The sequence below is a fragment of the Ischnura elegans genome, chromosome 8 (assembly GCF_921293095.1).
Source record: "Ischnura elegans chromosome 8, ioIscEleg1.1, whole genome shotgun sequence".
Classification (NCBI taxonomy): Eukaryota; Metazoa; Arthropoda; class Insecta; order Odonata; family Coenagrionidae; genus Ischnura; species Ischnura elegans.
This window is the reverse complement of record NC_060253.1, coordinates 96,295,088-96,318,723: the sequence shown is the minus strand read 5'-3', so window position 1 is coordinate 96,318,723 and position 23,636 is coordinate 96,295,088. Positions and strand designations below refer to the sequence as shown.

Here is a 23,636-nt window from a genome sequence, read left to right as displayed (position 1 = left end):
TGGAAATTATCATTTGTGTTCTTTTATCATGGATATATTGAACTTAAACAAAATCAAGCCTGAAATGATTTTATACTTCCTAGGTGACCTGAAGTTCAGATGAAAGGTCTTCAAAGTCAGAGTCTCTACCAATTTGTGATAAATGGCATCCTTGTTGGCAAATAACCTTAACTTACTGCAAATTTGGTGGCTGAGCAATATAACGAACAAAAGGGGGCCAATTACACAATTGTGGAACACTGTGAATCTCTGTAAAAATCATTTAACCATTTTAATATTTTTTCTTTTAACCCACAAGTGTGTAATTTTGTGTAAGTTTTTTGTGAGGTGCTAGGCACTTAAAATGCTTTCTTGAAATTGTGGTTGTTTTTTCATTCAATTAACCTGATTTGAGAATGTTAAGAAGAAAAAAATGCTTCGGTCTTCATAAGATCTACTGTTTTGAAATTGTGCAGACGACCTGGGTGTGAATCAGGAGTAGTGTGGTAGTTTACCCACCTTATTATGGGTTTATAATTATTTTTGTCTCATTTATTATTGATGATATTTGTGCTTATATTCCTGTTGAACTATTTATTCTTATATGTTGACTACTAAAATGGTCATAATTCTTTATTTTTTGTACGAAACCTATCTTCTTTAGTTAATAATGTTTTTTTGGTATTTTTGTTATTAATTTTTCACACTATATATTATTCTGTAGTGAATTTCGCACCCATTTTATTATGCAGGAGGCTTGACAGCAAGACTTGGTCATAATCGTAGATCACATTAAGTCCTGGAACATTTGCATACGATCTGAAGAGGTAACCTGGGATTAGCGTTGTCACTGCATTTTTATTGCATGTATAACCCTTGTTGGAAGGTATATACACGTATCTCATCTGCAGTAGTGCATCTTACCAAGAATCAGCTGCATTTGGTAGCGTGCTTGTCAGCTTAAATTAACAATGCCGTGCAAGCCTGCAGAGCTGCTGCACTAATTTTATTGATAGTATATGCATATATGGTGGCCACTTTTTTGGAAAATTAGGCAATGTCGGAGAAAATGGCAAAAATGTGCAATAATCATCCTCTCTGCAAAATTATTCCTCTTGTATATTTAATATTTGATGGTCCTATTCCCATTGCATCGTTAAGATGGTGCTTCATAGGTATGAAGATTTATTCTGTAATACACTTCATTTAATTTCTTTAAGGCTGAATATAACTGCTCCTTATCACATTTTTATCCCCTGTGAACGTAGATAACCTATCAAATGGGATTGGGTTGATGTGGTGGCTGGCGTCTTGGCCTACCTCCATGAGGGTCATGTTTCAATTGTCAGTGGTGCCTGACTACCTGATCCCTGCTTGATTGTTGTGGAGGCCTTTTGAAGAAGTACCGCTCTCAGACTGTGAGATGGGATGTTCAGCCATTTTCCCTTTGGCACCTTTTGTTAAGAGCAGGGTAATGCTGATGCCGGTCTTTTATCCACCCTTCCTCCCTACTCTTCTCTTAGGCACAAATGACTCAAGGTAACGGTTAAATTCTCATAATACTTACATACCTACCTACCGTCAAGTATGTAATCTTGAAAAATCTGGGAATTCCAGTTTCATATTCGAGTGGCCACCTAATAAGTATTTTCAAACAGTACTTACCATAAGTGTTTGCATCTCATGACCAAATTAACATTTTTGTTTTATCGCACTATATCCAATTGTAGATACAGCGCTTCACTACACTTTCGGACTTATACTGGCGGATGGGCTTTGGGCGGAAGGCTTCCATGTGCCTTCGCCTCGGAGCTATGCGTCATGTCTCCCCAAGCAACCCGCAGCCCCAGTGGGATTCCTGCCATTCACTGCTTCTCGGGGCCTTAACTCGCGGCCATAAAGTCTCTCTTGACCCCACTGTCTTCCCAGGCGGTGAGTCAATTTTCTCTCAAATCTCCCCATTTTGTTGTTATTTGGGTAAAATATTAATCACACCACCTTTTAAATGCTTAATTTTGAGTAGAAGGCACAAATTGGGGAATTTATTGAATCAGTGAACTTCTGAGAATTCATATTTTAGTACTAACCTGCACTCAGTTAACTATGGATGCTTATGTTTAAGAGTCATGTGGTAAGCTTTGCAATTAGTGTGTTACATGTTTTTTTAAAAATATGTACTAATATCATTCATTTAATAGGTTTTGTGCAAACTTCTGCCAGTGGATATAATTAGGCAGTATGTATTTGTATTTAATTTTAACTGTTGTTGTAGCACCATGAAAAGGTTTTTTGACTATTTTTTCAATTTATAAATGTCTCTGTTTGCTTTATTGAGTCCTAATAAAATTACGGGAATGATAAAGGTGGTATGGACATGTATCCAATTGGCACCAGACAAGCTATGAACTGCAAATCTCCTTTAGAATCTCTTGCTGTTGTTATAGCTAACATTACTAATGCTTGCAGGAGATGAAGGAATGCCTGTGTTATTTTCAGTATGATAATAGTGATTCTCTGGCCCTCTACCTTAGGGCAAAGTAAGATAGGCTTAGCAAATTGTCTTCCCATTACCAGAATAGATTTAGTAGCAACTGCATCTTGAGCTTGATTTTATGCTTGTTTTAAGTCAATTGATATTTTAAATTAATACAGTCGGATCCGGATTTAAGGTCTTCGCATTTAACGTTTTTCCGCATTTAGCATTTATTTTTTTGGGTCCCGATTCATTCCCTATTAGGACAATGTAAAAATTATCCGTATTTAGTGTTTCCGCATTTTGCGTTTTTCCGCAGTTATGGTCGTAAAAATTTGTCCCGCTCAAGATTTTTTTGCCCGATTTAACTTTTTTTCATGACGGTTCATCCAAATCTTCGAAATTCTACTCATCAACAAGAACAGTCTCATGAAAGTTTACCAATAGTCGATAGATTCTACCGGGGAACGCTTCTTCAACTGCTTTCTTCCGCGAGCGCAGCGCTGCGACCATCAACTCGCAAGTAGGGTGATTTGTCTTCTCGTAACGTTTCGCTCCCCTTCTGATCCAAACACTAGGCACTTTTTGTATCAGATCCGATCTAATGGAGCAAAGTCATCCCTTAATAACCTCGAACTACCTTATCCTTCACTTCTTGAACTTGACTTCGATGATGCGTGACGACTGCAGTCACGCATCATCATGATGACACGAGTTATCCTCCGAGGGCCGCTACAATAATGGTTTTCTCGTTATGTTTTCAATTGATGGTTTATGCCCCTTTCAACTCTACTCCCTACGGGCAGTCGATTATTAGCCCAATATTTTTTCAGTCGGCTACTTTCTCTTTTCAAAAGAGGAGGCCCAATGTCAATTGCGCAGTTCACTAGAAGATTCTTTCTATAATCCATTCCAAGGTCAGTTTCCACGGAGGAACAGCGGAAGAACAGAGGAAGTGTTTCCTCTGTCATGACCGTGAGTGAGAGCATTCTTTCCCTATGAAACAACATTATTTTACATCGTAATTTAGATATCCCGGAGCCAATTTATCGACATGCGGCTGGTTGATATCGCTGTCGATTCAAAAATATTTATCTGGTGCTAATTAATGCCAAAAGAGAATGACAATCGGAGTTTTGACGAACTATCACGGTCCATGACTCTAAATAAATCGCTCATGCTGGAAAAAAAATCACCGCATACTCACGGTAGAATAGATGAGCGCGGAAAAATACGAAAATCCGGCAGGTATCCCTTGGTGGTTGACTTCGACATCATAACCCTGATGAAATTGCCAAACTCCAGAGGCACTGACAATTTTTCGGATGAAATCCAGTTCTGTTGAAGATTAAACCTTTTCACTTAACAGAGTTTAGCTGATCGTTATTCAAGGTCCAACCAAATTTTATTAAAAGCTGCCGAGAAACAAGGCGAGTCGGAGTCAAGGTGATCAGCGCGCCGCGTAAGCAACTTCTCCCGGCTCCATTCGACCTGCATAAGGCCGCGGATATATGACAACAAATCTGGTGTTATCATCGAGTTGAATCACCATCGACTTGTATGCATACTAAAATAAGATTCTACTTTTTTGGATGACCTCGAAATCCAAAATATGCGCATAGGAGGCCAGGGGCGCCGACTTATAAAAAATATTGGGGGGGCCCATATCGGAGGTCTTGCCCCGGGAAGAGGTTAAATTCAAAGTGTGTCGCAGCACCGAAACACTATCATGATTCACACCTCTTGATTCAGTTAACCTGCTTAACCTTATAATAATTTGTTTTAACACATCTTTGAATTTATTTTAAAAGGTAACTATCGTCAAACATGGGAAATAAAAATTACCAATATATTTTTGTGATTTCACAAAGCATTATATAACTTAATTATTTTCTTGAATTATTGAGGGGGCTCCGCCCCCCCAAACGAATCTTTGAGGGGGCTCGGGCCCCCTCAGGCCCCATGGAGTCGGCGCCACTGTAGGAGGCTTTTTAAAGGCTCATAAATCCCTTGTTTTGCCGAGGCAAAAGAAAACGTTAAGTTGGCAAAATTTCAGAAAACCTCCCTTTTACTAGATATTCGGTAGTTGAGAATTTGGGATTAGCGATCTTCTGCTGTCCCTTTATTTCACTCATTCCTCATGATTTTTCGAGTACCTACTTACACTTTTTCTTATTATATTAGAAATTCTATAGTCACCTACATGTCACTTTTAAAGAAAAATTTCTAAATTTCATCGAGACCACTGAAATATGCATAAAAATGGAATCACTAATGTCCATAATAATAATCTGTGTGGGAATGCTTTTAAGTTGATGTTTATTAGAATTTTCTAAAAATATTTCATTAAAACAATTGTCATCCTCTCATTACTTATTTTTACTACCCATTTTTTTAGCTGATTCCTGAAAAGTATTATCCAACCTTCACAGGGCAGAGAACATTTCATTAAAGATTTTTTGCTGCATTCAGCACCTTTTAGTTACTTAAAATAATATTTTTTATTCATAAAAAGCCATTCCAATCATTACAGACCATAAAACCTGAGAAAAATGGCAGGTCCGCATTTAGTGTTTTTCCGCATTTAGTGTTTTAAATTTTGTCCCCCCTGAAAAACCTTAAATCAGGATTCTACTGTACATGATTTTGCTGAAATTAAGGATCTATACTGAAAGTTAGATTCAAAGATTTTTTACATCTTTATTACATTTGATAGTTAAATAAAGAATCAGGGGCCGTATTTTATATTTCGTCGGTACCACACTGATTGCTTTCCATTTCGAGCCCACCGACTGGACATCATTCCGTACCGACAACGGTTTCTCTACTGACGAAGGCTCTTGCCCAGATTCTGTACAGTAGTCGGGATCAAAACCAGTCAGTACAGTTCCCCCTCCTTCCCAAGCAGGGAAAAGCCGAATACACCTGAAATTAGAAGTCATGTGACGTGTCTCCACCAATGAAAGAAGTGTGGAAACAAGTGAAGACTAAATGCTCAATTTCCGCTAAAAGTTCCAAGGATAGAAGCAATCAGTACGAAGTTTGTTTTTTGTTTTTTGATCTTTTTATTTGAGGAAGTTGTGATTTAGATTAAGTTAATGATTCTGTATAACTTGTTAATATTGCTTATATAATGTATGGTAGTAGTGCTTTGCCTACAGAAGCAAAGGAAACAGTATTACAACATCGAAGTATAGTTTGCATGTGATCGAGAAGTTGTTGTAGGAATGAATTACATACTTCAATTATCCTTGATATTGTATTTTATTTTTTAAATATTGGTACCGGATATTGCTATTTTTTCATAACTTTGTAATATAGTTGTCATGAAGTAAGTTGCGTCTAAATGTTATCGATGGAAGGTTATGGTATTACGTTTCATAAAGCATTAACTGTTGTTGGACAGGTCGGTTGCGATGTTTTGAAGAAATGCATTTTTAATGCGATGTATTAACCATTCCAAAGGTGTCATTTATCCACATCTGAATTCATGTTTACTATGTGGGGCACTATTAGGAAACTATTGAGTTAGCTAGTTTCACAAATATTTTTCCTGTACCTTCCGTGAAAAAATATTTATTTTCGCTTTTTTGATAATCAATTGAAATTTGTTTGGGAAAAGCTAAAAAAAATTCTTATGAAAAAATGTATGTGCATGCAAGTTGAAAGTATACAAAACTGATAATCATTTCAAGCGCACATCATTGTGGAAAATAGAAAAAAATAGAAGGTAGGTAGTAAAAATGTCAATTCCCAGAGAGAAATCAAGAAGGGCGAAAGGTAAATGAAGGGTGCGTGATGGTTTTCCAGGGAGTGCATAGGTCGATAATATTTCCTTGCGGTAGTCCAGGAGGTGCAGAGGTCAAATTGTAAGAATCCAGTAAATGCAGAAGTCAAGATACACGTAGCACGACAATACTCAACAAGTGAATGACGGGGTGCGTGAAGTGTTGATGAGGGGAATACAAAGTAAAACTTATAATGTCTCCGATTCTCTCCAAATCCGATTACTCTGAATACGTCGCTTGGGTGGAAGATGGTCGGACGCCGTTGCTGACGATAAGGTATTCGGCACCCATGTCGACTACTGTAGTGGTTGACTTCTATGTATACAAAAGCTGAAATTTCTAGGCCAAGGCATTAGAACGACTTATCTACTTTATCAACGATATCACTACATGAGTTCTACAACCTCCTCAACTACAGCTCTGTAACCGAAACTACTCGACTCGAATTTTCAAGTGCTCACACATCACTACTACCAACAATATTTTTAGAGGACTAACAAATTTTTATTCCTATTGAGGCTCCTTGAATGAATGGCATTAATACAGATTTGCTTAAAACTGTTGTTTCAATATGGTCTTCACCCTAATTCAGATGGTCTTCACCCTGGATGGCCAAAACTCCAAATCCAAGTACTACGGGAGCTTGTTGTCGCAGCAAGAAGTATGGGTAATGGGGCTCTTGCAACTAGACACCTCACATTCCTTTTGCAGGTAAGTGAATTAAATGTTATTATTACTCTATTTCATTTATTGGTTGGAGTTCGCATTGACTTAAATGAGACTTAAGCTAACTGCTTAAGTTTTTTAGTTAACCCTTTCTTTGTGACCCAGCTTACTGGGTTATTCTTGGTTTAAGAAGTTTTGAAATTTTAAATTGGTGCTTTGATTGAGCTCATTAGTTTTTAATTGTCATTATTTTATTCCCTACATCTAAGCTTAAACCATTTTGTGTGCATAAAACCTCACGTCAAGTACATTGTCAACTGTTAACTTATTCAAGCTAAAACTAGCCAAATCCAGGGTTTTATGTGCTTATTTTCCTCTCTCTCAAATCCCTGTTGACTTCATTAACTTAACAGAAAATATACCAGGTAATGGAGCTCCTGCTAAGTAAAATCCTTTACTATTTTAAAATCCCTCTCTTTCGCAGTTGCAATGAACACTATGTATGTACTATCTTTGGCAAGTGTGCATTCAATAAATGAGAAAAGTTATTAACCTTGTTTGAAATTCACCTTGTCTTGTAGACAATGTGGCATCACATGAGTACTGGGGAGAAGAAAGAATTGTGTAACCAGCTGAGGTCCCTGACCACTGCTCATGGTGATGGATCTCCTGTGCCATTGGTGTTGCCCACAACTGGCCTTGTCGTCCCACCTGCAAATCTCACTCATCTTCCTCAAGCATTGTAAGTGATTCTATTTCAATTCAATGGGAAAGGTAATGAAAATTCGTAAAAATGGGAGTAAATGGAGGATAAGCAGAACTACTTTAATTTTTTCACCATTTTCTGTAATTTATTTGGTACAGTGACATTCAAGAGCTCTGACTTGCTTGAGTGCCGCTTTCTTTACAACATATGACACTTGCTTTTTTCAATTGAAGTTAATTGTAATTGTTACTCGTTTGATAAGGAAAGTCTTCTCTAAGAATTTATTTCCTAACCTTTATTTTCAATTTTTGTGGCCTAATTCATTATATGTAGTGCAGATTTTAATTTGATCCTGAAAAGATTCTTGTCAGGTTGATTTGATTTAGTTCTTATGTATTATAAAATCATTTATATTGATTCAAAAAATTTTTAGGGGATCGATAGGAGATTTGTTTTTAGGGGATATATGATTTATTTTGATTTGTAAGAACCTTTAATTTGCTCAGCTTTAGGCAATTTTGTTTCATATCTGTGAAATTAAAAAGGAGGCAAAATTTTTCTTTGGGTGATATTCACTGTTTTTCCTAATATCCATAGGCAGTTCATCTGTTTTTACTAGAGATGTACGAATAGTATCCGTGAATTCTCGAATACCTTGAATACTAGAAAATATTCGATATTCGAGGTCTTTCTAATAATTATGATTAAAGTATGGTCCCAAATACCTCAAATACTCATAAAATGGTAATGATTTTGCTTGTTTCCTTCCTTTCCTGTCCTTGCTCACAAAGAACATGCTACTTTGAATCGCTGTTTGATCCGTGGATATAATTTTTGTGAAAAGTAGAGAGTAGAAGATTTGCTAATAAGAATTTCGTGCTATTTCCAGTAGAGAATTATATGTATTTTAAATAACTTGCTTTAAATAACTCATTAGGTTTTGGTTGAGATTAAAAAAGGAATAAAGATGCTGGAGATAAATAAGGGAATATTGTAATTTCATTGCAATCTCTCACTTTAAAATTTTCAGCTTTGAAAATTATGTGATCAGTCCTATCATTTTCCGGATCATTTCCCCAAAAAACATATCAGTTTTTTTTATTTAGGCATTGTATGAATTTTATTTCAGGAGTTTTCAAGTGCAGGACCTTGCTCCACATTTACGTCCAAGGCGACTTCAGGAAGCTAGCAAGGAAGATTCAGGACCCTTCTTATTTACACCCCTCCATTTTGGATCTATGGAGAGATCGACGACAAAAAATTCTGGGAAAATGGGTGAGGAATATTCAAGCGTATTATTTTGATAGGGTATTTTTCTGTCGGGGAAATAACTTATCAAACATGTGCATAACTTTAATTTGTTGTGGAATGGATTTTAGGAATGTAGTGGAAAATGTGTGGTTGATAATTTCTTCTCACTTCATTATTCGATGTATTTGTTTCCCCAAGTATCTACTACCTTTTTGCTCAAATTTCTGAGATGCAAGTTACAGAGGTTACTACATCAGTTAAAAGTGACTCGAATGAAACTGAACATTATTGCTAGCTTATACGAGGGGCCCATAAAAAGTAAGGTCTCCAAATTTTGTTTTTCATAGTTGCTGAGATTTTGCCAATGCATATTACAATACCTTGAACTTTCAGCTAGTCTTCCATGTAATCACCCTTGTGCTTTATGACTTTCCACATCCATAAGACGAACTTTTTTATTTCAAAAGGAAAATTTGAGTGCTCATTTATAATATTTAGTCTGCAATCCACTACTTTTGAAAAGATAATTTGTCAAGTATGAGGTGAGCTTGGTGCTAAATGCGATACTGTTGTTTTGATACAGGAAGAATTCCTGTCTGAATGAATTTTTGAAAGTCTTTGAACCAAATGAATAATTTCTTGTTGTTTCTTTCTTTAATAAATCATCGTTTCTTTTTTAATCAATCTCAGTTAGTCAACTTTTACCTCAACTTGTTTTAAAAATTTGATTTTAGGAGAGCTGTTCAGACCGAAGGCTCTTATTATTGTTATTATGAATTAAAGTCAAGTTTCATATCAAAGGGGTATGCTGACATAGAGTGAGATGAATAATAAATAAAATTTGCCCCATTAGACCTCGGACCCTTTCATTACCCTTATATATTCACTAATCCGTTGGGAACCCCCTACTCTCAACCTAGGTTAATTTCTTTTGCAAAACATCCATTGTTTGCCCAGAATTTATAAAATTCTAAGGCGTGCAGCTAAGCTTTGTGAATTATAGTTCAGGAGATGCTTTAGACCCTGTAGTGTACATATTAAACTTTGCAGCAACTTTTTGTCAATACTGTTGGGATCGCATTATGGATGTGTTATTTTAGCATTGAAACATTTGTTATGTTTTTTGTTTTACATTATGTGAACATACTCTTTTGGTCAGCACTTTGGCTCAATTTTGTAACAATATATACTTAGTAATAATGTAGTTCATATTAAGTGACAATTTGGACAAATAGTGATGGAGCTCGTGATTTTCCCATCATATCCTGGAATGAATTACATGGCAGTTACTTTCACCAATCATATCAGAAAACCTTAGTTAATTCTAAATTACAGCAGCCTCTCGATTATCCGGCTGCTGTTTATCCGGGTTGCGGATTATCCGTGCATAATTTTCACTCTCTTAATTTTTTCAGCGATCTTTATTTTTAAAAATAAAATCGGACGCAAAATCGTCAGAATTACTGTATAAATGCTAGGATACTCCAGGCTTATTATTTCCGTTAGAATCCCCTTCGTATAATGCAAGCGATCGCGCTCTAGCCGCATTCACGGGGAGTACCATGCTTCTGTTTTTAAAGCTTCACAGTGCGCGACCACGCTCCGTGATCATGGATACACGTCCAGCAGCAGTTGCAATCCGGGCAACTAGTGAGGGATGCGGCTACATGATGTGGTGCCTGACAGTGTAGTTTCCGACGTTGAGCAGTGGTTTTGAAGCATTCGTTCAAACCACTTTTCTGTATCCGAGATCACGCAGCCACGGATGTGTGGTTTTTGAAACCAGGCCTTACATGGATCATTAATAATACGAGTACAACCATGTTATCGCCGCTAAATAGATCTCGAAATGGTGAAGAAAGCTCTCAATGAGTCCGAGAAGCAGTCCAAAATAACTGAATAATGGCATAAATAATAATATATAGTTTGTTTTACGTTAATTATGAACATTGCAAGACATTTTAGTGACAGTTTGGATTATCCGTGTTTCCCGATTATTCGTGCCGTCCCTCCCCATCATCAGCCCGGACAATTGGGAGTGTTCTGTATAAATAATTTAATGATTGGCTCTAGTTATTCATAAAAAAGTCAAGAGGGATTAGCTCTGAGCCACAGATTTGGTGCACCAATGTGTCTGGCATGTGAAAAAAATATGCTCTCCTTCAAAAAATTGTACAGAGGCATGAAATGCAGCTCTATAAGGTAAGAATCACCTAAAACGCTCTGTGGAACGAAGGTATTAGAGTTCAATATGAATAAATTACTAAGAGCAACAACATATGCTACAAAACTTTCTACCTGTCATTTTGACGAGTCTTGGTCCTTAACCCTTTGCTGCTGTGAGTGTAGCTCTTACATTCCGTTCCGGTAGCCATTCACTTTTTTGCTGCACAGAAGGTGGAAAGTCTTTTCAGTTTGACTGCAGCAAAAGGGCTTAAGATTGGTGGATGTTAAAAGTTGTGTTAATATTAAGTCAAAATTGTTGATTTTTAGTATTAAGGTATATTGTTATAAATAATTTAAAGTCAGCAAAATTTGCGGTGGCTCATCAAAAAATGTAGTAATTGTGGCCTTCAGAGTCATTTCAACAATTTTCATCAAAATGAAAGGTTCAATCCTTCTAGTGTTAAAGTGAGAGAAGCCATGATAACGAGCATGCTTTCAAATCTTTACCCTGGTAATGCTGAAACTTCTTTCAATTAATATTTTGCTATGTGCTGTGTTTATTCATTAGAGCATGTTTTAGTTTCAAAGCCTCATTTTTATAGAGTATACAATATTATTTTATCTGTTCAGGGAGCCATTTAAAATGACCCTGTTGAAACATAATGTGTTTAATCATTGTCTGCAGCTGCTGTAGTTCCTGTGGAATTTTGAGAAATCTTCTTTAAAAATATGTTGAGGCAGCAGAAATATGATTCAGTATTTTTATAAAAAGAGGGGGCCAGTAAATGTAATCTCTGAAACTAGAGAATGAAAGTAATGAGAATTGTTCACTCTTCTTCAATTTACTCTGCTTCTAATTTTATAATTATCTTGTCTAGTCCAAAAAAAGCCAGTATGTTTGTAAATTTTTTACATCATCATTTTGAAATGTGACTATGATGGAAAGATCATCTTTAGTTGACATAGGTAGCCTATCAGTGTAATTTATTTTGGCATCGCATTGGGTAAATCAATTTTGATCAGCTTTTGATTGAATTGTTCTCAGCTATGCAATTTTAGCAATGGCCATTATAGTGCCATTGCATGAAAAAAAATTGAAAGCTGTTAAGGGTTTGACCATGTAGCGGATACCATTTTTTCCTATTCAAGCTTCATTGTACATATCATAACTGTTCTGTTTTTTTTTATTTTTTTCTTGCTCAGAATTCTCATGGGTGGAAGGTGAAGTTTGTGAAGTAGCAATGAAAGTTAGCAATCCTCTACCCTTTGAATTAAAGGTTTCAAACATGGTGAGTTGATTTGTTTTTTTATTCAAGTAGCTATGTTTTATCAAAAAGAAATTATTAAACAGAAATTAGAAAGTATTTGTGACTTTATTTAAAGAAAATGCCTGCTATTTTGAAAACTTTAAAAAGTAATGGTTAGCATTGATTTTAGAATGCCATTTTTATATCCATATATATTTTCTTCTTTCTGAGGTTGGCTGCAAACAGTGTACTGTATATTTCACTCTTTCTTATTTTATCTGTCATCATTATAATTTTAATCCTCTGGATTCTGTGAATCCTAGTTTCCAAGTTATGGGTGTTTGCATGTTTTTGGCATGTGATGCATTAGCCCAAGATATAATGAACCAATTCTATAAGTCTTTTTATTGTTTTTCTGTTTCAAGTCGTGATTAACAGCTGTGCATAGAGATTCTTAAGAAAGTTCTTTTTTATTTTCTTGTATTACTGCAATGCTTTATTGTTTTTGGTGTGGACAAACCTTCTATTTTCACTTTCAGAGGCTGCTCACTGATGAACTTGTTTTTGAGACTGTACCATCGTCACTATCGCTGCCGACTGAATCAGGGCCTCATCCAGTCAGTCTGAAGGGAATTCCAAAAGAAACAGGAGAACTTCATATATTAGGTGCAATTTTCTTCTCTTTCACTTGTAAATGTTGTGTCTGAAGTCCACTGATAAACTGTAATGAAATATGTTATTGAACATCAAAAATATTAGTGGTCCATGTTAGATTTAAGAAAAAAATTTATAAAGTGCTATTGGGCATTCAAAAAGTGCAATCATTGCAATGAAAGTATTTTTTAAGAAGTACATTTTGGATAATGGAATTTTGTTATATAGGTAACTTCCTTCTTAAAGCAAATTTTTGTGGCACTTATTTGTGATTTATATTATGGTAAATCAATTACAAATTCAGCAGGTCTGGGAAAATGGCAACTTCTTTGTAAGAGGGTTTGGTATTCAGAGTTTATCTGTGGGTTGCATCGTCACAGGATGAGCAACGAGTTCACGCATGTCTTTGAATCTGATCTTCGACATAAACATCCGAAGGTGGGATGCAACCATAGTGATGAATTTAAGATTTTTTTTGTATGATTCCATTGCCAGTTAGGAATTTACCTTCAATACTGGCGACTGGATGTGCTTCCTGGAAAAATTCGAAGACCCTTATTTCCTCCTCCTTCCCTTCCTAAATGTTCAGAATAAGTTCATTCTGGTGATTATGGTCAATGACCTCTGAAAGTACTCTTTAAGTACTATTAAGTTCGAGTCCCCACTCTTGGCTCCACAGATAAACAATTTTGAAATCCAATGGCAGAATTTCATATTCAAGAGTGATCACGTATTTCACGGTAGATGACAACCTTGTCAGCAAATTAACGAATGTTACAGCTAATTCAGGAGCAGAGGTCATTCATGTACATAATGAACTAAAGGGGGCCAATTACACTTTAAATATGACTATTACTGAAAGTTTTTCCCTTGTTATGATATTTTGTTCAACTCGAAGCCAGTCTTGTTAATCATCTTTGGGTGTTTGTTCTTTGCATTATGTCATCCCTTAGAATGAGATCCTGATTATTTATGAGTCTTAATTTTTTCCTAGGGTATTCAACTCATGTGTTGGGTGTGAAGTCAAATTGCCGTTTAAGAGATCTGCCACTTCCTGGAATTCCAAGGCTGCCGAGAATAGTGCTTAAGGTGGTTCCTGCCTTGCCACTGGCTACTGTGTCAACGTCCCTCCCACGCAGTGCGACGTTTAGCTCTCTCGCTGGTTCTTCAGCATCATCAGGCATTCAATCCAGGCGACCTGGTGGTGCTAGTGGTACATCTGACTATTCTGTTGTGACCAGTGCGTCTGCTTCTCTGTATGCTGGTGAAAGGTTAGCTTTCGAGTCATTTTCAATTTAATATTAAAAAGTGATTTATTGAAAATCTTTGTATTTACACTTGAATGCTACCAATTCTCATTTACAGGCGGTCCTCGACTTTCGTACACTCGACTTTCGTACAATTCGCACTTTCGTACGTTCAAAATTGACACCTTTTACTTGACTTTCGTACGCTAAATTCGGACTTTCGGACGTTGGTCTGTAATTTTTTTTTTAATTCCCGCGATGTTTATTGCGCATCCCAACATTCAATGCGAACAATACGAACGTATATAATGAAGGGAATTGTTGGTAATTGACTCTAATCTAGGTGATTTATTTGGGAGAGAGACTGCCTGCTATAGGCTCCTTTATCAAGAGAAGAAGAAAGCATTCATTGAAGATATTTTTCAAAAGAAGTTGACTAGGCATCATCAAATAGCTTTCAATAAAACTAGTAAGATCTTTGTACATAATTGTGTTTTTTCGTTTGAGTGCTGTTTAATTCATGTAAACCTTCAGCAACGATATTGCACGAAATATCCACAAATTCCGTTTGTCTTTTTGTCTTTTTTGAATAACATGCGGAATATACACGATCACGAATGTCACCTGCCAAATATCGAATTTTGGTGTAAAAATTAGAAGGTATCCAGAGTGCGGGTTCAACAACTACATTTTGTTATGCTTCTTGATATGTCCTTTTATTTATAGTGGACGTAATAAGTGGAATTTCAAGTTAAACGCCAAGAGTCACTCGATAGCCAACGGAGTTCTTGTTTTTTAAACTTTTATTTGCATTTTCTGCGTAATTTCGAAAGAAAATAGATGATTTGAGGAGTTTTATTAACATATTATTAAAATTAAGTCAATTGAAATGAATTCCGTGAAAAAAAAGGTTTTAGTACGTATATTCTGCTCTTTTGGAACGTAACCCCTAATTAGTATGGAAGTTAATGGTTCGACTTTCGTACATTCGACTTTCGTACAAGTTTTCGGGAACGCATTGTGTACGAAAGTTGGGGACCGCCTGTATATGAAATAGTAAGAGCTTAAAAGTAACATAGCTGTATGATCATTCATTGTATAAAATAATTGGCAAAACATCCCTGTTTTCATGTCATTTTAATTACATTTTATTTTATATGATATATATTTAGTTTTCTTGTTTAAGGTTCTAGCAGGACAAGATGGTAAAATCGATGTTTGAAACCAAACAGTACCACCATGTAGAGCATAAAAAATATGCTTTCCCACCAATTGTTTGTTAGCTCTCTGCATAATCACATTTCTGATTAACTTGTTTGGCATTTTTATAGCATTCGATGACATGGCTTATACTGCATGAAACTATCAGAAATAACGAATAGTTTTGACTCCGAAGTTTAATTGTGATAATTGTGCATCATGAAGCATCGTCTAACGTGTGACATGATCTGTGTGTAATTTCAGCCAAGAGTGTACAATCACTATCTCTAATTCGGGGCGTGTGCCAATAGAGATGTTGAATGTAACCATGGCCGGCGTTGAGGGTGTGTGGGGTGGAGAAATCCCATCAAGTGACTCAGATGAGGATGAAGGCAAAATGTTCCGATGGAGTAAGGAGAATGTTGCGTCCCAGCTTCCCATCGCCCCAGGTGCATCTGCCAGCTTCACGCTCTACCTCTACGCTGCTGGTAAATTCCTCGGTGGTCTACCCCCTGAGGGAGGCGATGGAGGCCCAGACGGGGAAGATGGTAAGAATTGTGCCAGGTTTATGCTCACTTTGTGTTGATTATCCAAGAGATTGATTCTCTAAGTTGCAAAACTTAGGATACTCCTTCCTCAGATCCTGTGTCCCCTTAAGGGTACCAAAAAAGGTAACTTTCGTCCTGATGGGCAAAATTTAAAAAATTGCTGTACATTTTGAAAATCAAGTGTAGGAACACCATTCCAGAGCACATATCGGAAGAAGAAGTCAGTGTTTCATGAGCATTAGTCGAAGTCAACATGGCTAATTACAAGAAGACCTGTTTTGCTTGCATTAATATAAGTGAATATTAAGTTATAATTTCAGTTTTTATGCTACTTCCATTATTTTCATACCATTATACTATTAGGAAAATATGTTGACTGAATTATGATTGCAAAATGAAACTAATTTGTTGATGAATATGGTTCCTGTTGGAAATAGTGACAGCATATGGGAAGATTTGGAAATAAATTGGGGTGTTTGGCATCCAATTTGTATTTTGTGATTTGGAAAATTTCATGAGTTTAAAATTTGTTGCTAATATTCCATTCCCTGTGAATAATTTATGGCAAAAAACAAAATGTTTTAGAAATATTGCCTCTATCAAATGGTTATGGTTACCACTCTTACCCTGATTTTGGTCAGTGTTGAATTTTCAAGGTAAAGTGAGAAATAGACTTGAAAAAATTGAAGTAATTAAGTATAATAATCAATGTCTTTCAGTATTAATCTAATTAATTTCTTCACCCTTGTGATTAGGTGGTGACTACAGTAGCTTAGCATCTTCTATGCTTCGTGGTGGAAGTAGCGTGGGACCAACCTCCGGTTCCAGTTCATTGCCATCGAGATTGGGTGGAGTTAGGGATAAAAGACCTGACTCAGCTGCATCCTTTGCATCCATGAGGTAATTATGCCTTTCCTAAATCTTTGGTAATTATTTTTTTGTGTAGTTCTACGATTATCAAAAGACTTTGACGTTTATTTTTTAAGAATTTAATTTTGCTAATTCATTCAAAATTCATCTCATTTTTTGAACATATATAATTTTGGTAAAGTTAAGAGATGAGTTGGATTTTCCATTTTCGGGACTTTTAGAGAGGATGGGAAATACATGTTCCAATGTTTTATTCATGAGTATTACAATAAAGGATTCTCTAGTCATCTGTTAAATGTGCCTTCAAGCTATGTTCCTTTAAATAGGTTTACAAAAGTCACCACTTGTGATGCTGACAGTAGAGTGAAATGAATTTAATGGGGAAAATAGGCTGTAATTGGGGATGTTAACAAAATTTATGCTCGCGATGATATCATCATTTGAATTCATACCTTTGCAATGCTATTATTTGCAAGTGCAAATACCCTACTTGACGACTTATGAGAGAGACCTTTTTTCGAAAATAGTAGGTCAAAATAATCACCTGTGCCTTATCTGTGCTGGTTCGACCTCCTTGGGTTAATATTCAATACTTTTTTTTTTCTATTATATTTACTTTTATATATTATTCGATTGAAGTATATAGTAGCTATTATTATTAAGCTCATTGCTATTGTGTCATTATTTATCGTTTATTTTTTTATATTATGAATTAGTTTCGTGTTGCTCGCTTCTGAGATATCGAAGGAGTTGGGAGTGAGATATGGAACGAGATTGGTATACATATGTGATCAGGCTCATTCGATATCTCGCTTTGATTCATACAATCGTATAAGATCTGAGAAGAACTAACTTAAGTGATTGGAGAGATGTGCCTTCACACGGACTTTATTTCTTTAGTGTACCATTTTGAAATTAGAGTACGTCTTATATGCCTTCAAATACAGTTATCAATAGCAAGCATGGGGAATAAATAGATTGCTTATGAGTTCATCGCCTTGCTGCTGAACTTTTTGAGAAACTCTTTCAAAGCTAGCGAAGTGGTAGCTTAAATCTAAATTCTACAGAATAGATGTAGCACTGCAAGTAGTGGTAGTAGTAACTGGGAAAAAAATTATTTTTTCGTTTTCATGATGGAAAGAAAAATGTTTCCCCTCCAACATTTCCCAAAGATGAGAAAATATTTGCAGCTGTCGTCATTGAGGTTTACTCCCATCAACATTCAGTGTCATAAGATATTAGTGAATGCAAATCGATTTGAGAAATTTTAATTATTACATGGTGAATGTGAAATTTGATTTGAGAAATTTTAATTATTACATGGTGAATGTTATTTTTTTCATTAATAATCATTAGCTGTCAGCAAAATAGGCTAAAATAAAGAGAAAACATAAAATTCTCCCATATGTGTTCCGTCCTTTAAATTTTATGATTTTAAAATTGTACTTACAATGAATGCCTTTACCTTGTTCAGTGTAAATCCATTATGAAGTCCATCCAAAGAAAATGACCTATTGCAAAGGTAGCTAGTTGTTGCAAGTGACTTTATTATGTTGGTTTGGTCATGTAGAATAGCACAGGGAAATCATCGGCTTGTAATGACTGCTAGTGATTGCAGTAACGCTATAATGACTCCATGTCCATGGATGTCATCTGGGATGTATATCACTCAGGATAAGCCCATGCTAAACTTTGACCACAAGATATTTGTACGCTTACTTTATATCAATTTCACTAAGGAAGGACATCATTGTTGTCGTTAAATGAAATCTTATTGTCTCCTCTACAATTTACTGTTACTATCGTCCCATATATACATATACAGTAAAATAATACATGTATTATTTTACTGTATATGTATATAATCTCCCTGAACTTCATGGAGCTCATTGGCAAAATTCTGTTCAGGTATGTTCCTTTATATGTTCCTTGTATTATTTTACTGTATAGGAATTTACTTTTAGAGTTAAGAGGACCCATTCCTGTGGAAATGCACATTTTAAATCAGAAGAAATGGTAGTAATTATTCTCACTATTAGTAAGTACCGTATATCTCCGAATATAGTCCCCCCTTTTTTTCCAAAAATGGCCGAGGAAAAGTAAGGGGGGGGGGACTATAATCGAGTGTTATCCAATTTAGCATACTAAAGGTGACCATCAAGTTATAAATAACGGCATAATGGCTAATTTTCTCGTAGTCTTTCTATTTGAGTATATTTATGAGGATTATAATCGAAGATATGAGTAAATACTGCCACGTTTTACCGGAAATTAAGACAATTTTTGCCACAAATGTTGTAAAGATACGATTCTTCCGATTCAAAGAGCATATCGAATACGCGTTTTCATGGAATCCATGGGGTAGCCGTTAATTTTTCTTGGAAAAGTATTGTTAGAATAATTCAATCGACACTGATCACTTTATGACGCAAAACAATAAGTAATTAAAATTAAAACTAAACACACACTATCACACTAATCGAACACTAGAATTGAATCAATAGTATATGTACCCGTCGCTCATTTAATAGTAACACGATTTAAATCATTGCGAAAAATAAACAGATAAAGTAAACCTTTCGTGACAATTTCGCATTTCATTGCGGCCGTAGCTACTATATGTCCATGTGCCCGTGCGGTTCGTGTTTACAACCACTGCCTTTACCGCCTTCACAGAACAAGAATGCGCAATAGTTATGCATTTGTTTCTGAAAAGGCGCAATAATCAATGGCTTTAAACCAGAAGCACCGGCATTACTGCATTTGATCGAAATCCAGCGACTCAGCATCGAAAGTGCGTTCAATTTATGGAGGAATATCTTCAATTCGCCAGGGTAAGTAGGATCGATAAATTACGTCACATAATATTTCACAATTATTTCCGCGATATTTTCTTTATTAAAAATAATTTTATGTTCAACAGTGAGGTGATGGATCAAGTAGAAAGATGAGGATCAATCCTGCGGCAGATTAGAAGCCATCAAAGACGGAGTTTCGATGCCAATTTAAAAATAGCCGTTGCAGAATGCGCCGTAAATCATAGTATTCATATAATGGCTGAAAAATTTGGTGTGGAAAGAAAGTCTTTGGTGAGATTGCAAAGCGCTAATACATCACGGAAGTCATTTCGGGGGTCTCAATGCGGCAGATTCATAGAATTAGAGGAAAATATCGTCGAATTTGTGCGCAAATGCAGAGCAGAAACTCTTTGTGTAACTTATGCAATGATTCGCAACGAGGCATTGAAAATTGATAACATATTTTTTCAGTGTTTATGTTTGGTGGAAAAAGTTTATTTCTTAATTTTATTACTTTGATATTTGTAAGTCCCGTAGTTTAATTATTTTGCTTAGCAGGCATTAGATGGCAATATTTTTATAATATTTATAATTTATTTAACACAATTTTATTTAGATTTCCTAAATTCTTCTAGTCACTTGGATTTGACATGACTTGATGGGTGTGTTATACTGGGTCTAAGGAAGTTTCAGGGCCAAATGCAATACTCTTTATGGGCTTTATGTTAAAGCTTATATATTTACATTGTCTGTAGTCATTTGGAAATCAAAAATATTAATAATTTGTGAGTGTTTAAAAAAATACAATAGCCTTGGATAGTTTAAAATTTTCTCATTACTTCATTACATCTGGTTAAGGAACTATAAATTACTGATACATGCAATGGATAACAACATATTTTAGGAATAGTTATTTTGTTGTGATGGAAAATGTGTGAACAGATTTGTTCTTATTATTCACAGAAAAAAATAGTTTTTATTGAGTCTAGAATCTTAACTTACTAACCACAGAAAAACTGCCTTCCTTTGCATTTTAAAATTTTTCCCAAAACTGGGGTCTCAAAATTAGGGGGGGGGGGACTATATTCAGAGGGGGACTATATTCGGAGATATACGGTACTTTGAAATTTAAGGTATTGAATAGAGATGTGCGAATAGTATCCGCGAATACTCGAATACCTCAAATATTAGAAAGTATTCGATATTCGAGGTTTCGAATAGTTATGCGAAAAGTACCGCCTCGAATACCTCGAATACTTTGAATTTCGCGTCATACACTGTCGCATGCACGTCGTTGGTAGTTGACTCGGAAAAATGTAGAGAACTGTAGTCATTTAGTGCTCGCAGCGCCGTTTTACGCAAGTTGACGAATTACATCAAATTCGTGGATTTTAGCGGTGAAAAGAGTTCGACGAGGGGAACCGAAAATCGTCGGGTGAAAAAATACGAAAATCCCCGATTCCCCCCACCAGGAGAACCTCAGTGCCGTGGGATAGCAACCTTAGAGCATTTCCCACGATCCGCTATCCCCCTCCATTCAGCACTTGCCTCACCCACTCTGACGCTTTCCTCTTCTCCGAAATCAAACAAAAGGCCCCAGATCGCGCAGGGATCGCATTACGAAGACCCCTGCTTCGAAAAAAATATCGAGTTACGAGAACAATAAAAACGTGTTTCACGCCCTCCCCCCTTTTCTCACCCACTGACCTTTTTCTGGCTACCTGCTTCGAAGTTCCCCATTTCTGGAGGTCAACTGCTGTGTGAGTACCTTGGGATACTTACATTAGCGCATTTCCCAAGGTCCGGTATCCCTCTCCATTCAGCACTAGCTCTGAGGCTTTCCTCTTCTTCAAAATAAAAAAAGGCCACAGCTCGCGCAGGGATCATATTACGAAGACCTTAGCTTCGAAAAAATACCGGGTTACACGAGAACAATAGAAACGTGTTTCCGGCCCTCCCTTTCCTCCCCCACTGACCTTTTTTTTCCTACCAGCTTCGAAGTTCTCCATTTCTGCGGAGGTCAACCGCTGCATGAGTCATCTATTAGCACAAAAGGTGTCTAAGAATAACTTTCGTCAATTGATGTTACACCTTTATTGAATTGAAATATTAGTAATGTGCGCGTAATTTCAAAAAGAATAAGACCAAACACGACGTATTTCTGAGTTTATTGAAGCATTTTACGCAAAGAAATAAATGTCAAAATACGACGGAGACTTATTGTTAGCATTCTGGCGAAACTCGATATGAGCAGCAGAGCTTCTCGGAAGTTGATGCGGTATTTTTTTCCGAAAGCATATATCAAGTTACAATTAATGAGTGGTGCTATAAATCTTTATTTTTACAGTCCCAGACAAAGGGATATTTTCACAGAATATTTGGTTTCTCCCTGATAGCAATTCCAATTCATCTTCTTATCTCGTGAGAACTCCCAAAGATGCACTGAAAATAATTGAAGAAAATTCGGTGGAAAAGAGCTTGTATTTTGCAAAATGCCTCAGATTGTCAGCTAGCACTTGGCAGCAGAAGTGGGGGTAAAGCGATGTTAGTTGAATTAATTATATGCCCAATTGTTTCCATAAAATTAAAATATTCATTAATCAGCTAAAGTCCTGTTCGAATCCTTTAAAGTAAATCAAAATTACTCCCCAAAATCTTGTGTTGCCTGCTGCATAGGAAACCGAGTCAAACATTCCAGCATTCATCATTTAGTATTTGAGGTATTCGAAATTCGAGGTATTCGAATATTCGAGCAATGATTTAATATTCGAATTCGATATTCGAATTCGAGAAATCTGCTATTCGACCCATCTCTAGTATTGAATGATTTGAATTGTCATTGTAGGTCGGGTGGTAGCATCCGGTCCAATTCCAGCAGTGTGAGTAGCTCAGCATCCACTTCAGCCACATCTGGCCGTGTTCCAAACCTTCCTGAACTTCATGGAGCTCATTGGCAAAATTCTGTTCAGGTATGTTTATTTATATGTTCCTTGTTGTATGTGGTGAAAGTAAATACGAGTTGTATTTATTCTATGTTTATTCAATACAATATCAAGAAATAGTGCTTGAGGTCTTTTGCGAGTATTATTTTTCTCACACCTTGTTATTTTGTTTGTTCAATAAGGACTATCTGTTTTTACCATTCCTGAGGGGAGGAGTGTCCAAAACCAGGGGGGGTCAGGAGGAAAATTTTTGGAAAACATGGTACGAAGTAGAGGGATTTTCACTAATTTTTTAAAACAGTTTTCATAGTGAAAAAAAACTTCATTTTCACAAAAATCTTTTATGAATACATGATTTTTCAATATTTAGTTTTCTTTTATGACTAAGCAAAGTAATCATGTTTTTATATTTTGGGGAGGGGGGGGGGTCCAGACCCCCAGGAATGCCACTGCAGTTGTATATCACATTCTGTTTGCTCACAAGATTGTATTGAAGTCACGGCCTCCCCTGCTTGTTCACAGTTGCTTATGCTCACTGTCCCTCATGTGAGTGATGGCGGTTTTGAGCACCATTTGACTTAATGGGAACCTCGAGATGCTGGTTTCCCAATCTAGATGAATGGCACTGGGGTTTGATTGTGCTCCATCATCTTGGAACCATGTCCGGTGGTAGTTACCTCTTGGGCAATGTATGACCCAGCACAAGTGTGTGGTACAGTGTCTTACAGATTATTTTATGATATGGGGAAGTGGTTAATCGTATCCTTAGAAGCTACTTTCTGGATTAGTGATCTCGTCCAGTTCATCATGCAGCCTCGGAAGTGTGGTTCTCAGAAACCAGCTTATAAGATCATGGAAATTCTTAAATTAACTCTTCACTAGAGGACAAAATGAATACTTAATAATTATTTTGCGCTTTTGAATTTCCAGGGATCATTGTTTACTCGTCATTTACGAAATTGCGATGCAAAGCCCTGTGGCATGTACGCTGGTGTGCTGCCGCATTTAAAAAAAAATATGCCATCTCCAATGAATATTACATTTGTTTGACTAGTTTCTTTCATGGAAATAACATATTTTACGTGATGGTAGATTTGGACA

General features: G+C 36.3%; 1 protein-coding gene across 3 annotated transcripts in view; it reads left to right on the top strand.

Annotated features, from left to right (window-relative positions):
- The window catches only part of LOC124164149 (protein brunelleschi), an 81,868-nt gene that overhangs the window by 47,662 nt on the left and 10,570 nt on the right, over window positions 1–23,636 (top strand). For all 3 annotated transcript variants that reach the window (XM_046541340.1, XM_046541341.1, XM_046541339.1), the window contains exons 12-21: window positions 1,710–1,911; window positions 6,833–6,951; window positions 7,488–7,648; window positions 8,742–8,887; window positions 12,233–12,318; window positions 12,816–12,942; window positions 13,925–14,201; window positions 15,642–15,925; window positions 16,681–16,825; window positions 22,439–22,562. In XM_046541340.1, coding sequence (XP_046397296.1) covers window positions 1,710–1,911; window positions 6,833–6,951; window positions 7,488–7,648; window positions 8,742–8,887; window positions 12,233–12,318; window positions 12,816–12,942; window positions 13,925–14,201; window positions 15,642–15,925; window positions 16,681–16,825; window positions 22,439–22,562 — 1,671 coding nt within the window. The remainder of the gene's footprint in view (window positions 1–1,709; window positions 1,912–6,832; window positions 6,952–7,487; window positions 7,649–8,741; window positions 8,888–12,232; window positions 12,319–12,815; window positions 12,943–13,924; window positions 14,202–15,641; window positions 15,926–16,680; window positions 16,826–22,438; window positions 22,563–23,636) is intronic.